Here is a 14,815-nt window from a genome sequence, read left to right as displayed (position 1 = left end):
TATATAGAAAGCAATTGTGGCAAAAAGACCAATACTTGATGAATCTAACAATAGTAATAATAAAATGTTGGATAAAATAAATGTTTATTTAAAGATTATTATTAAAGATAAAATTATCAGATAATTAAAATTATTATCAATAATATAAAATTATTATAAAGATAATATTAAAGATAAAATGCCTGGAGATTCTTAAGTTCTTTTGTTTAGTTAATAGAGACTTGTCTCCTTTTGCAAAAATTTCATGCTTATCTTCTGTGAGATTTTCATTCTCGGTGTGGAAGTATACTTGTAAAGAAAGAGTGGTGAGTTTCTTTTTTTTAAATGAGTTTTCTTACATTGCGATCTACTAATATTTGGACGCATTCTCCCCGTCAGATGTAAATTTGATGCTGTTACTTTGGGCTGGTGGTGGTGGTGCTTGCTGTTTTTTTCCTGGATGACTGCATGATTGACAGGCTGGCACCTCGGGTTTCGCCCTGCGGTCAGTGACTGACCCTGGCTCCTCCCACTGCGGTACCTTCATTGCTTTATGTTGTGTTTTTTGGTGATAGACATCCTAACAGGTATGAGGTGATAACTCATTGTGGTTTTGATTTGCATTTCCCTGTTGATTAATGATGTTGAGCATTTTTTCAAGTGTTTGTGGGCCATATTTATGTCTCTTTTGTAAAAATGTCTATTCAGGTTCTTTGCCCATGTTTTCTTCTTTGTTTTGGCCACACTGCAGCTCGCAGTGTCTTAGTTCCTGGACCAGGGATTGAACCCAGTCTCCCACAGTGAAAGCGCTGAGTTCTAACCACTGGACTGCTAGAGAATTCCCCTGGTGCCCATTTTTGAAGTAGATTATTGATTTTTTTTGGCTATTGAATTCTATGAATTTCTTATATATTTTGGATATTAACTCCTTATTGGAAGTTATATATGCAAGTATTTTGTCCCATTCTGTAGATTGCCCTTTTTGTTTGTGGGTGGTTTGTTGATGGTGCAAAAGCTTTTTAGTTTGTTGTAGCTCCACTTACTGATTTTTGCTTTTGATGTCAAGTTCAAAAAATTCATTTGTGAGGAACAATGCCAAGGAGCTTAGCCCTGTGTTTTCTTCTAGGAGTTTTAATGGTTTCAGATCTTCTGTTCAACTCCCATTTTGAGTTGATTTCTGTGTATGATGTAAGACAGTGATCTCATTTCATTCTTTGCATGTCCACTTTTCCCAACACCATTTATTAAAGAGACTTTCCTTTTCCCATTGTATATTCTTGGCTCCTCTGTTATAAATTACTTGAGCATATATGTGTCGGTTTCATTTCTGGATTCTGTCTTGTTGATCTATGCCTTGACATACCTGCCATACATACTGTAGCTTAGTAACATTGGAGTAAGGAAGCATGGTGCCTCCAGCTTTATTCTTTCTAAAGATTTCTTTGGCTACTTGGTGTCTTTTCTGGTTTTATACAAATACTAGAACTGTTTGTTCTATTTCTGTGAAAAATGTCATTGCAGTTTTGTTAGGCATTGCGTTAAGTCTGTAAATTGCTTTGGAGAAAATATGGACATTTTAACAATGTAAATTTTTCTGATCCATGGACATGAAATGTTTTCATTTATTCGTGTCTTCAGTTTCTTTAATCAGTGTCTTACTAGTAAGTTTTCAATGTACTTTTTTCCCCCTGTATATACATTCTGGTGGCATATCTTCCTTTTCTTCCTGGAGCAACATATAGATCCACAGTTTAGTTATTCAGAGATTTTAATGGAGATGATTGGATGCTGTTGACTTAATTTCTGGAGTAATGACATGGATTACTGTCTTTGCTAAAAAGTATCTTCTCAGTCTGTTTTTATTTGTAAAGTAGAGAGTCAGGATCTAAGAAATTTTAAAGTTTCTTTTATTGTGATTGAGCAGGCATGTTTGCCCAGTTAAGGATAGAATGGGAATAAGAAACAATATGTCGTGTCTAATGCCTTAGTATTTTTTTAAGATTCCTGTGCCCAGATTTTTTTTTTTAATTATATTTATTTATTATTGGCTTCACTGGGTCTTCATTTCTATGCACATGCTTTCTCTAGTTACGGCAAGGGAGGACTACTTTTCTTTGCTGTTGATGGGCTTCTCGTTTTGGTAGCTTCTCTTGTTGCAGGGCCTGGGCCCTAGAGCGTCCGTGGTTGTGGCATAGGGACTTATTTGCTCTGTGGTCCGTGGAATCTTCCTGGACTCAGGATGCCCCACGTCCCCTGCATTGGCAGGCGGATTCTTAACCACTGGACCACCAGGAAAGTCCCCTATGTCCAGATTTTGAATGTCTCTAATTCAGATAAATGAGTTGTTTTCATTTCATTGTTTATACAGTTGTTGATAAACAAAAAAACGGTATTTGAAAGTTGAGAATATGGTGACTTCTGTAAATAGGCATTTGCTTCTTCCAGTAATAACCCACATCTATAAAGTTTAATGTTCTAATAGGAGGACTTACTTGAAGGTAAGATAACTCATTTGTGAGAAAAGTCCATTTATACACCGTCAGCCATTACTAATATATGACTGTTTTGAGAAAGATTTTTAATCTTGGTAATAATTTTTAGGTTTTATATAACTATAAACTGTTGTTTAGTCGGTAAGTCATATCTGACTCTTTTGCGATCCCATGGACTATATAGCCTGCCAGGCTCCTCTGTCCATGGGATTTTCCAGGCAAAAATACTGGAGTGGGTTGCCGTTTCCTTCTCCAGGGGATCTTCCTGACGCAGGGATCGAATCTATCTCTCCTGCATTGGCAGGCAGATTTTTTTTTTCTTACCACTGAGTCACCAAGGAAGTCCCATAACTACAAAATAAATCTAGCCATATTCTAAACCACTTAACGAAAACACTTTTATTTTTCTGCAGTGTTTCCTGAGGTTACAGGCGGGTGTTTGAGGAGTACATGCGGGTTATTAGCCAGCGGTACCCTGACATCCGCATAGAAGGAGAGAATTACCTCCCTCAACCAATATATAGGTAAGTAAATGTTGGCTTATTAGGGAGTTTTTAAGTGAATTTTTTCTCATTTGTCAATCAACTTTTGTGAATTGGTTGAATTTTAACTTTCCTTGGTTATTATAATTTCTTAGTTGGTTATACTTTACAGAGAACAGTTTTGTAAATAGCAAGTTTATTTGAGCCAAATACCAAAGAATTTTTCTGTAAGAAGGAAAGGAGGAAAATCATTTCAGAGATGGCAACCCTTCTAAAGATGTGTTTTCTAAATTTATATTGTGGCAATAAATCAAGTCAATGGTACAAAATTGTGTTCTGTTAAAATAATAGTATCTTTAGAGACTAGTGCTATATATAATTTTAGAAATTAATTTTTGATTGATTCAAAGATCTTAAACTTTTTTGTTTTATGCTGCACAATAAAATTTAGTTATGGGTGTTTCAGATGGACAGGTATACATTACTATATTTAAAATGGATAAACAACAAGGACTTACTGAAGAGAAGAAATTAGTTACTAGCTTTTTCCTGGTATATTTAGCAGTTTTTAGATTTAGTGTTTAAAAAATGTCTATACACATGGACTTGAGTTATGAAATTTTGAAATAGATGAGAAATTGCAGCTTCTGATTAATTTATTTCTTTTCTTTTTATAGACACATAGCATCTTTCCTGTCAGTCTTCAAGCTCGTATTAATAGGCTTAATAATTGTTGGCAAGGATCCTTTTGCTTTCTTTGGCATGCAAGCTCCTAGCATCTGGCAGTGGGGCCAAGAAAATAAGGTATGTAATATAATGGGTTTGATATCTGTAGGTTTTTAGGTTGTCAGTGAAATAGTCTAGTGAGTTTTTCTTTTTTTAAGTACTTTTTGCCATTTACATGTGCTATTTCAACTTAAAGCAGTTTTTTTTTTTTTTTCTTTTTTTCCCTCTTGGCAAAGCACTTAACTTCCTTTGGCCTTAGTCTCCATATTTATATATTAAGAATGATTAGGTCTTGTGTTTTATTGTTTGAAAGATAGAGAAGGGTTACTTTAGTAGAAGCTGGGCACAGAATAATTTCATACCTGATTTTGATTGTATAACTTGGGCCAAGGCATACAGCAGAACAATGGATACATAATGTAAGCCTTTTATACAAAGTATTGAGTATTCATAGGTTTATTCACATTAAAAATGAGATTTCCACCGATTTACTCTTATCCAACTCTCTGTTTTTATTATTTGTTCTTTGACATTTCTGTCCATGAGGTATCTAAAGCAAATTAACTGGAAAAAATCAGTATAAATATACGTAAGGATCTTTTGCTATTTTTTCCTTTGTAGGGTCTTGGTGGAGCATACTCTTTTCTGGAGCTCTCATCTATTTTACTTAAAATCATTTTTTCTGCAGGGTCTACCTTTCTTCTATGAGAAATAAGACTAATTTTTCTTTCTCTCTTGAATGATATTGCTTAGATTTCCTTCTAAGCATTACTGTCTTTTGGAGTCCTCTGTCTTATCCGTTAGTTCTATGCTGAGACAGCCTTTAGCCAGCTCATAACAAAGCTGTTCTTTTTCTTACGGAATCAGGTAGTTTCCAGTAGCAGGCAAGACTTCTTAACATAAACATCCTCAGGTGCTACTTCTAATTGAGATGTGTATCTACTCTTATTAACAAAGTGTTGATTTACATAGGATTACATAGTACTTGTGACAATGTTCTGTGCTGTATTTGTTAACTCTGTTGATTCCACATTATCTTTAGTGCAGTTTACTCGCATAGACTTAACACGTCGTTGATCTGCTGTGGATACCTGAAAGTTGTAGCTCTCATGACCCTTCCCTGGGTATTGTTCTCCTGAAAGCAGACTGTCCCTAAGTGCTGGGATGACGTCTAGGAAATCAGAGCCCACCTGTCTCAAGTGGGACTAGGGGAAAGTGTCGTCTCATCTGCTGCAGGCATTTTATTTTATTTTATTTTATTTTTTTTTGCCGTAGGCATTTTAATTTATTTTTCTGAAGCAGCTGGCTGTGAGTTGACATCCTTACTACATCCTGCTTTCGATTGGGTGGTTTTGTTAAAATTAAAACCTCTGTCCAGCAGGAGCTTTTAATTTCTTGGGAGGGTATGGATTTGCCTTCAGAAAGTGAATGAATGTAACTTAATATGCCAGTGCTTTCTAACCTACTTTTTTCCAGTTTGGCTTCACATGGCTTGTTTGGAACATGGACAGGTTGTATTGAATACATGGGATTGCTGATGATTGCATCACTAGTCCCCTGGGAATTCATACATTTAGATCATAAAAATGCTAAAATGAATCCATCTTAAGCTGGTATTCTTTTGTTTTTGTTTTTGTCATTTATTTTTATTAGTTGGAGGCTAATTACTTTCCAATATTGAAGTGGTTTTTGCCATACATTGACATGAATCAGCCATGGATTTACATGTGTTCCCCATCCTGATCCCCCCTCCCGCCTCCCTCCCCATCCCATCCCTCTGGGTCTTCCCAGTGCACCAGCCCCGAGCACTTGTCTCATGCATCCAACCTGGGCTGGTGATCTCTTTCACCCTTGATAGTATACTTGTTTCAATGCTATTCTCTCAGATCATCCCACACTCACCTTCTCCCACAGAGTCCAAAAGTCTGTTCTATACTTCTGTGTCTCTTTTTCTGTCCTGCATATAGGGTTATCATTACCATCTTTTTAAATTCCATATATATGTGTTAGTATACTGTATTGGTGTTTATCTTTCTGGCTTACTTCACTCTGTATAATGGGCTCCAGTTTCATCCATCTCATTAGAACTGATTCAAATGAGTTCTTTTTAATGGCTGAGTAATATTCCATAGTGTATATGTACCACAGCTTCCTTATCCATTCGTCTGCTGATGGGCATCTAGGTTGCTTCCATGTCCTGGCTATTATAAACAGTGCTGTGATGAACATTGGGGTGCACGTGTCTCTTTCAGATCTGGTTTCCTCGGTGTGTATGCCCAGGAGTGGGATTGCTGGGTCATATGGCAGTTCTAGTTTCAGTTTTTTAAGGAATCTCCACACTGTTCTCCATAGCGGCTGTACTGTCTTTTGTTTAACTTACTAAGGCTTTATGAGATTTTTAGAAATTTTATCTTTTTTTTTTTTTTCCAATTTTTTGGCCACATGTGGAATCTTAGTTCCCCAACCAGGGATCAAACCTATGCCCCCTGAAGTGGGAGTGTGGAGTCTTAACCACTGGACCACCAAGGAAGTCCCTCGAAATTTTATCTTTACATTATGAATAACATATATAAATTCTTTAGAATGTATAGAGCTGCAAATTAGTGTTGCAGTTTTCTGTGTACATTATCTAAATATATGGAAAGGGAGTAATTGTATATAATCTTCAGGTAGATTTAAAAAGAACAGTTACCAAATAAAAATGAGACTGTATTTAAAAGATTACTTGTCATGTTGTTTTGATTTGAGACTGACTTAACCTGTTGTATTTTACTGTATTTTCTTTTAGGTCTATGCATGTATGATGGTATTCTTCTTGAGCAACATGATTGAGAACCAGTGTATGTCAACAGGTGCATTTGAGATAACTTTGAATGGTAGGTTCTGAATAGTTTACATTTTGTAGTAAATTTTAAATGATTTATGCTGAGCATCAGGCTTTTCTGTTTTTCATAATATGCTAAATTATATCCTTGTATGGTCCTCAGCTACTCCCATGGTTTTAGAATAACGTCTGTGTGATGACCCTTGAATGTATAGTCTGGAGAGTTCTAGACCTCTCTTCTGTGTTCTGTGTGTAGCCCGGAACCCTACACATTGCCTGCTCCCAGACGGTTGGTTACCTCTGCTTCCTGCAGTTCTGTGACACTCCGTCTGCTTCTTTCCTGGCATTTCTCACTTATTTAATGGCGCCATTATCATTCTACCCAGGTGCTCACGTCAGAAACCTAGGATAACATCACTTACTCTCCATATCTAATGGATTACCAATTTTTCTCAATTGTACTTTTTACAGTTTTCAAAGATCAGCTTCTGTTTATCTTCATTGCTAACCACCCTAATCCAAGCCACAATTATCTTGTTACCCTTTAACATATTGTCTGAACCAGAGGTTGGCAAGTATAGTATGGCCTATGAGCTAACAATGGCTTTGACAGTTTTAAAATTTATTTACTTATTTATTTTTATTAAAAAATTTTTTAATTGACATTGATTTACAGTGTCACGTAGTTTTCAAATATACAGCACAGTGATTCCTATATATATACTTTTTTGGATTATTTTCCCTTCTGAGTTATTAATATTGAGTACATTTTCCTGTGCTATACAATAGGTCCTTATTTTTTTATTTTATGGGAAGCAACATATATATGTTAATCCCAGCCTCCTAGATTATCCTTCTCCCTAACCCCTTTCCTCTTCAGTGGCCATAAGTTTGTTTTCCGTGTCTGTGAGTCTTTCTGTTTTGTGAATAAGCTCCCTTGTGTCTTTTTCTTTAAGATCGCACATATCAGTGATGCCATATGGTACTTGTCTTTCTCTGTCTGGCCTGCTTTGCTGAGTGTGATAATCTCTGGGCACATCCACTCTTGCTAGGTGGCACTTAGGTTTTGTTGGTTTTTCTTTTTTTTTTGGCTGCCTGTGTGATTTGCAGGGTCTTAGTTCCCCAACCTGGGATTGAACCCAGGTCCTTGCCGTGAAAATGCTAAGTCCTAACCACTGTACCCCTAGAGAATTCCTTTTTACATTTTTTCATGGATAAACAATCAAAAGAATATTTTGTGACGTGGACATTATATGAAATTCAAATTTTAGTGCTCATACCTAGGGTTTTGTGTTTCATCAATGAAAAATTTGTGTAAGTGCCTATATAATATCCTTGATTTTGCCTCTTGGTTTGTAAAGTCCAAAATATTTACTGTCTGGCTTTATACAGAAAAAATTTGCTGACACCTGCTCCAAACAGTTACTTAAAAGATTTTTTTAAATGCACCTTTCATCTTGTTGCTTCACTGCCTCAAATTTATTAAATGGCTTTATTTTGTTCTCAAGATAAAGACCAGAACATTTAACCTGGACAAAAGGCCCTGCATGATGTAGTGTAGGCATGGACAAACCATGGCCCTGTGTACCATATCTTCTGCTTCCTGCTTTGTAAATAAAAGTTTTATTAGAATACAGCCATGCCCATTCCTTTATCTGTTGCCTGTTACTGCTATTGGACTATAATGGATCTTAAGTAGCTGGGACAGACTGTATATCTTCTTGAACTAAACATGCTTGTTCTCTGACCCGTTATAGTTTTTTGATCCCTGATCTAATCCCTGCTTACCTCTTCAGCCTCCTTCGTACCACTCTTCTGTAATTTAGCTTTTATGTTTAATAATAATATCTCTCAATTTTAATAATATCTGTTTTAATAATAGTAAGTACAAAGGCTCCTCCCCAGCCTCATATGTCCCTCTCGTAGCATATTCTCGTTTTAATTTTTAGTGTACAAGGGTGATTTTGTAGCTGTTGTATAGTTCTTTTTCTGCTTCCTCTACTAGAATGTAAACTCCATAAAAGCAGAAAGCTTAATTCTGTGTCCAGCTGTGTGCATACAGTACAGTACATATTTGTAGAATGGATGTCTATTATAGAATCATCTTTAATTTGAAGAGGGCGGTACTATTTATTTTTGTAGATGTACCTGTGTGGTCTAAGTTGGAATCTGGTCACCTTCCATCCATGCAACAGCTTGTTCAAATTCTTGACAATGAAATGAAGCTCAATGTGCATATGGATTCAATCCCACACCATCGATCATAGCCCCAACTATCGGCACTGAAAACTCTTTTGTAAGTAGTTTAAAAATGCAGTAACTATAGGTATCAGTTAATTCTCATGAATCAGTAAGATATTACATATATTTTATATTAGTATACCAGATATACATATATAATAACAGGTGTTGCATTTATTGTCAGTTAAGTTTCCAACTTAAGATTTAACAAATGAGTGTCTTTTTCATTAAAATTTATAAGTGTCCAAGAGAGTTTGGACCATAAAGTAAGGTTGTGCTATTAGTTTTATGTTTAAGGCTTAATAATTGGGCCTGTAGTAGCATTTTTTTGACTACAAACTCCTGATGACTAGAATTCATATACTATACCTGTATTGTACATATAAACCCTCTCTTTACCTTCAAATAACTAGTTCATAAAACTATGCAATTTCTTTTCACATGCTCATGATAGAAAATTTATAAGCAAATGTGCATGAACATGGAGGGGTGAAAGTTAATTTTGTTTAGCAGAGGTGTTCTCAGTTATTTTCTGATCAGCAAGTTAATTTTATAAGAGTGAATTTTTAAAATAAAATGCTTTTTTTTTTTTCTTTGTCTCTTTCAGACATTAAGGGATTTTTGCAAGAGCAGCGTGACTGGCATTATGAAGGCCTGTACTGAAGACAGCAAGCTGTTAGTGCAGGCCAGATGCTTTCCTGGCAGGCTCGCTGTACCTCTTGGAAAACCTCAATGCAAGGCAGTTCTTCAGTGCTGGCACATTTTGGAATTCTGCACATTCGTGGAGTGCAATAATACTGTATAGCTTTTTTTCTTCCCCAGATCCAGTCAGTTAATAGTTTTAAAAAAAAGCAGACATGCTCCTTGTACTTTTTTTTTCTTGGTCATATTTTCAAAAGTAGAAAATTGAGTTATAATTTTATTTTTTGTTCAAAGATGTCTGTTAAATCTGTTGTGATTTTATATGAATTTTCCTTTTTTATAGTTTAAAATTCATCTTTTGGAGGCTAGAGCTGAAGTTCCCAAATACTTTATAAGAGTTTATCAGACATCTCTAATTTGGTTGTGTCCAATTTATATAGTTTTCAAAATACCGCAGATTGTGAACAGCATATTATATGAGATTATGGGGGGGAAATCCTATATCCAGAGTACTCTGCCAGTTGTGTATGTGTATGTGTGTGTGCGCGTGTGTGATTACCAGAGAACTACTAAAAGACCAACCTCTTTTTAAATCCTGTTATGTAGTTCAAGTGTCCTGCCTTGACCAATTTAATGAGTTGATTAACTGGGCCTTTATACTTAACTCAATAAAAAACTAAACAGATATAAGTTAAATAAAAAGTTCAAGTTTATTGCCCAGCGTACCTATTAACATTATATGTAACAGTTGTCTACCTAAATTTTTGTTCTTTGACTCACTGACAGTTTCCTAGGGGACACACTTTAGATTCACACATAAGTAATAGGTCACTCACCATTTTAAGGATAATTGAAACTTGCTTCACTTCTAAGAAAGTTTACTTAAACCTCTTCACAACATTAATGTTAGGTACATGGAGATCACTTGTCTAATAATTTAACCTGTTTGACATCATATATCAGAATTTTATTATATTTGAGGAACAAAATTAAAGTTTTTTATTTGGTGAATTTAATGTATTTTCAGAGTTCTAAAAAGGTAGTTTTTTTTTTTTTTTAATTTAAATTGATAAAGACTATAATTTAGCAGAAATAGGACCATAAAGTAGAAAAGTAGTCATATAGCAACAGTCATAACATACTTCAGCTTCCGTGTAGGAATAGAAGTGATAGGTCCAATTTTGTTAGTGGAAGAAAAGGGATTTATGGAAAAGTTATGAGATGTTTCAATATTGAGTCCACCAAACACTTTGCACAACGTTATACTTCATTTGTCAGTGAATATTTGTTGAAATGCATGTCTGGTTATCATCATGACTGTGACATCTTCAAGGTAGAACGCACTGTAGTCCCTAGCTGAACGGAAGTTAGCCTGATACTTCATGACAGAAAATTGATTAAATGCCTTATCCTTCTAATTAAGGCTGCAGAACTGTTAACCTGAGATCACACTGTGGCAACAGTCAATACAGTTTAAGCCGGAGGTTACTTGGAGGTTATCACTCAGGTGTAATAACACTTCGCTGTCTTTGACTAGGGTTTAAAGCCCTGTTAACTTGATTTGTACCAGCCCAGACCTCTCCCCTCTTACAAGTTGAACACACTGTTGAGTGTGTGTAGGGTCTTTCTTCAGCACCAGACATTCCACTAGTGGTGGTTAGCCTTTGGACATTTAGAACTTCCAAACTTGAATCTATCTAGTCCCATGTGTCTGACAGGCCAGCCATGAAGAATTTAAGATTTAATTCTAACTTTTTCCATGTTTGCCTTGGGTGAAAGACTTGTCTTTTGGAGAGTAGCTTTAAGTGACTTGGTCACTAATAAAACTCAACTATTTTGTTGACACCCATTTTAATATTTATGTTTGGCCATATTTAAATTTAAAATTTAGTAGAGTCTAGTGAAAAAATTAGTGGAATGTGTGAATATAAAAAAAGACAAAAAAAGAGAAAGCTATTTAAAATGTGGCTTTATTATATTCCTAACATTTCAAAATTTATTACATAGTTGCTTACAAATTGCTGTGGCTGTATAGTTTATAAATGTTTATGTACTGTGTTAATTAGAAGACCATAGAACGTGACACCAGTTTGGTTAATGTTATTCCGTAGTTGCTGTTGTGGAAGAGATTATATATTAGATTAATAAAAAAAAATGTTGGTAAAACCTGGCTTTATACCTCAGCAAGAAAATGTACCAAAAAACATAGGCTTTTGGGATATATGTGCATTATTAACTCATGGCACTCAGATTAATGATAACCGTTGATCAAACATGACTATCAAAATATAACAGGATCCTAATGATGATTCTTATTTTGAATTTTATTAGTTTGAGACTTTGATTGGTTAGCATTTTATCATTGTCATAATTTTAATTAATTTTGATTTTCAAAAATAGAACCTTAAAGCATGATTTGATATTTAATACTAAGACTTAAAATCTCTTTTGAGAGAAACATGAGGAATTGTAAAGTTCGGGGGCTTACCTCTATAGCACTGTGAGAATAAACGTTTATTAAGCTGATGTGAAAGGAATCCCTCCTTTCTGAAGCTGAATCTGTGCTAGAACACTTGATAACTGTATTTAGGAAATTTTACGTTGTAAAAGTTGTTATCAGGTAATGTTTTCTAATGGCTTCCTTACCCAACCAGTGCTAACACGCCCCGTTCCCCACCCAGCACCCCCAGCCCCAGCTTGGCACTCCAGTCTTAACTACTCTTGGGCCTTAACCTGCTTCCTGAACCTTATGGTCCAGCTGTGTGTACTTCAGTGTTCCTTTTATCAGCTCTGTGGCATGTTCTCTGCTGGGGTGGGGCAAAAAGGAGCAGTTTGGATTATTGTCCTTCACCCCTAACCTCCAAAACCCCGGTGAAAGTCATGCTAACACCCCCAATCTGGAGAGAAATAAAATGAGAGTTTCTCTCTTGACTGATAACAGACCATTTAACAATCTCAGAAGAGAAAGCAAAGTTGTTATTTTCCTTAAATCCAGCTGAGCTGTTTCCTTCAAAGTCCCTGGCTCCTTTCCTCTAGGTTTAAAAACCAATAGAAGCAGACCCAGATCTGAACTGAAGAAAAATAGAAATTGGTCTCAGGACCAGTGGGAAGAGTGTTAAATCACCCATCCTCTGTCAAGGCTTGTAGACTGTCCTCTGTTGCCTTTGTTAAGCAGGAACAGAATAAAAGGAAACATGATACCCAGGCAAGCGTGCAACAGCAGCGGTTTTAAACCTTGAGAGAATAATTAAGGCAAATTCCTGGACCCTGTCCCTAGAGATGCTGACTGATTTGCTCTGAGAGGGGTTCCAGTAATTTGTGCTGTAGCAGCTTCCAGATAATGCGGACGCTGTCAGCCTGAGGTCCACACCGAGGAACACAGGACCAGAGGGCCCGGGGTCAGCAGGCAGAGAGCTCAGGACAGATGCAGCTTGTGGAACAGAAGAAGGTTTTCCACAGTCACTTCACATGTGTAGAATGACTTACTAAGAACAAGACAGTCAGTAAAATGAGAACCTCAAAGAAGAAAGAGAATGAGATGAGACTGTTTTAAATAAATTGAGGGTTTAATTGTCCCAATTAATCTGTTTTATCAATGCAGTGTATTTGTTATCCTTTGGGTTAATATATTAAGACTTTTGGGGGTGGGTATTTTAAAAGGAAATGTTAAATCTTTGAGTATAAAATAACTCTTTTGAAATGCCAGATTTTCTCAAGGCAGAGTATTTAAATTTTTACCATTCTGAGTAGGCAAAATGTATACTTTTAGTTTTATTGTAGTAACCACAGTAGAATTCTTAAATCACTAGGGAAACCCACTCTAAACTTAAGCCCCCCAAAAGGAAAAGATTAACTTTCATGTGATAGAAAAATCCAGTGTAAAGTTGGTCTCATTTTCTATGAGCCTCCACCGTAACTGGGGAGAAGATTTTGTGGGGGCCTGGGGAGAATGGGAGAGGAATAAGAAATGTTGATAAAGTCTCAAATCACTTTGTTGAAACTTGAGTTACATTCTTTGGATTCTGTTTCTCAATTAATACCCACTCTAATAATTCTGACATGTTAAGTCTACTTTTCTTTAATTTTTGACTTTATTCCCTGCCACAACCTCCTTCCTATTCAGGATCGTTAACAGTGTAAGACAGGTTTATGGCTTTGTGGTTATAAGCTGCTGAGATCAAGTGCTTAGGTACCTGGGAATTATCTGGAATGGATGGAGCCAGTGTTTGGTCACTTGGCTTGGCTAGTAAAGTGTTAGAACCCGGCTGGCAGGTTGCTGCCAGTATTCCCTGGGGCCACTGGCTATACTCAATTTACTTTGTGTACTAGCAACTCTTACTAGAGAAAAAAACAATTACCGCTCTTGTTTATCCCTACTCTTGAGTTGCTAAGAACAGGTCTGTTTGCAGGGAAGTATGCTGATGACATTTCCCCCTAAATACTTTTTTAATGTATTAGAAGATGCTACTGCATTTCATCTCTTAATAGTCCAGATGATCTAGAGATGAGACACTGCTTTTAAGGTATTAAAACATGTCGTGTATTTAAATAATATGTAAACCATGAACTTCGAGATGTTCAAGCTGGTTTTAGAAAAGGCAGAGGAACCAGAGATCAAATTGCCAACATCTGCTGGATCATTGAAAAAGCAAGAGAGTTCCAGAAAAACATCTATTTCTGCTTTATAGACTATGCTAAAGCCTTTGACTGTGTGGATCACGATAAACTGTGGAAAATTCTGAAAGAGATGGGAATACCAGACCACCTGACCTGCCTCTTGAGAAACCTGTATGCAGGTCAGGAAGCAACAGTTAGAACTGGACATGGAATAACAGACCGGTTCCAAATAGGAAAAGGAGTATGTCAAGGCTGTATATTGTCACCCTGCTTATTTAACTTACATGCAAAGTACATCATGAGAAACGCTGGGCTGGAGGAAGCACAAGCTGTAATCAAGATTGCCGGGAGAAATATCAATAACCTCAGATATGCAGATGACACCACCCTTATGGCAGAAAGTGAAGAACTAAAGAGCCTCTTGATAAAAGTGAAAGAGGAGAGTGAAAAAGTTGGCTTAAAACTCTACATTTAGGAAACTAAGATCATGGCATCCGGTCTCATCACTTCATGGCAAATAGATGGGGAAACAGTGTCAGACTTTATTTTTCTGGGCTCCAAAATCACTGCAGATGGTGATTGCAGCCATGAAATTAAAAGATGCTTACTCCTTGGCAGGAAAGTTATGACCAATCTAGACAGCATATTAAAAAGCAGAGACATTACTTTGTCAACAAAGGTCTGTCTAGTCAAGGCTATGGTATTTCCAGTGGTCTTGTATGGATGTGAGAGTTGGACTGTAAGGAAGGCTGAGTGCCGAACAATTGATGCTTTTGAACTGTGATGTTGGAGAAGACTTGAGATTCCCTTGG

The 14,815-nt window shown here is 36.3% G+C and overlaps 1 protein-coding gene across 1 annotated transcript in view; it reads left to right on the top strand.

Moving 5' to 3' along the window:
* SELENOT (selenoprotein T) overlaps nucleotides 1-11,695 on the top strand; it is a 29,298-nt gene extending 17,603 nt beyond the window's left edge. The window contains exons 2-6 of the mRNA XM_043474029.1: nucleotides 2,885-2,995; nucleotides 3,631-3,757; nucleotides 6,468-6,555; nucleotides 8,646-8,799; nucleotides 9,352-11,695. Coding sequence (XP_043329964.1) covers nucleotides 2,885-2,995; nucleotides 3,631-3,757; nucleotides 6,468-6,555; nucleotides 8,646-8,770 — 451 coding nt within the window. The 3' untranslated portion in view covers nucleotides 8,771-8,799; nucleotides 9,352-11,695. The remainder of the gene's footprint in view (nucleotides 1-2,884; nucleotides 2,996-3,630; nucleotides 3,758-6,467; nucleotides 6,556-8,645; nucleotides 8,800-9,351) is intronic.
* The last annotated feature ends 3,120 nt before the right edge of the window (nucleotides 11,696-14,815 follow it).

This window comes from Cervus canadensis, chromosome 7, assembly GCF_019320065.1.
Source record: "Cervus canadensis isolate Bull #8, Minnesota chromosome 7, ASM1932006v1, whole genome shotgun sequence".
Taxonomy (NCBI): Eukaryota; Metazoa; Chordata; class Mammalia; order Artiodactyla; family Cervidae; genus Cervus; species Cervus canadensis.
The sequence above is the reverse complement of the archived record's forward strand: the minus strand, read 5'-3'. Positions and strand labels throughout refer to the sequence as shown.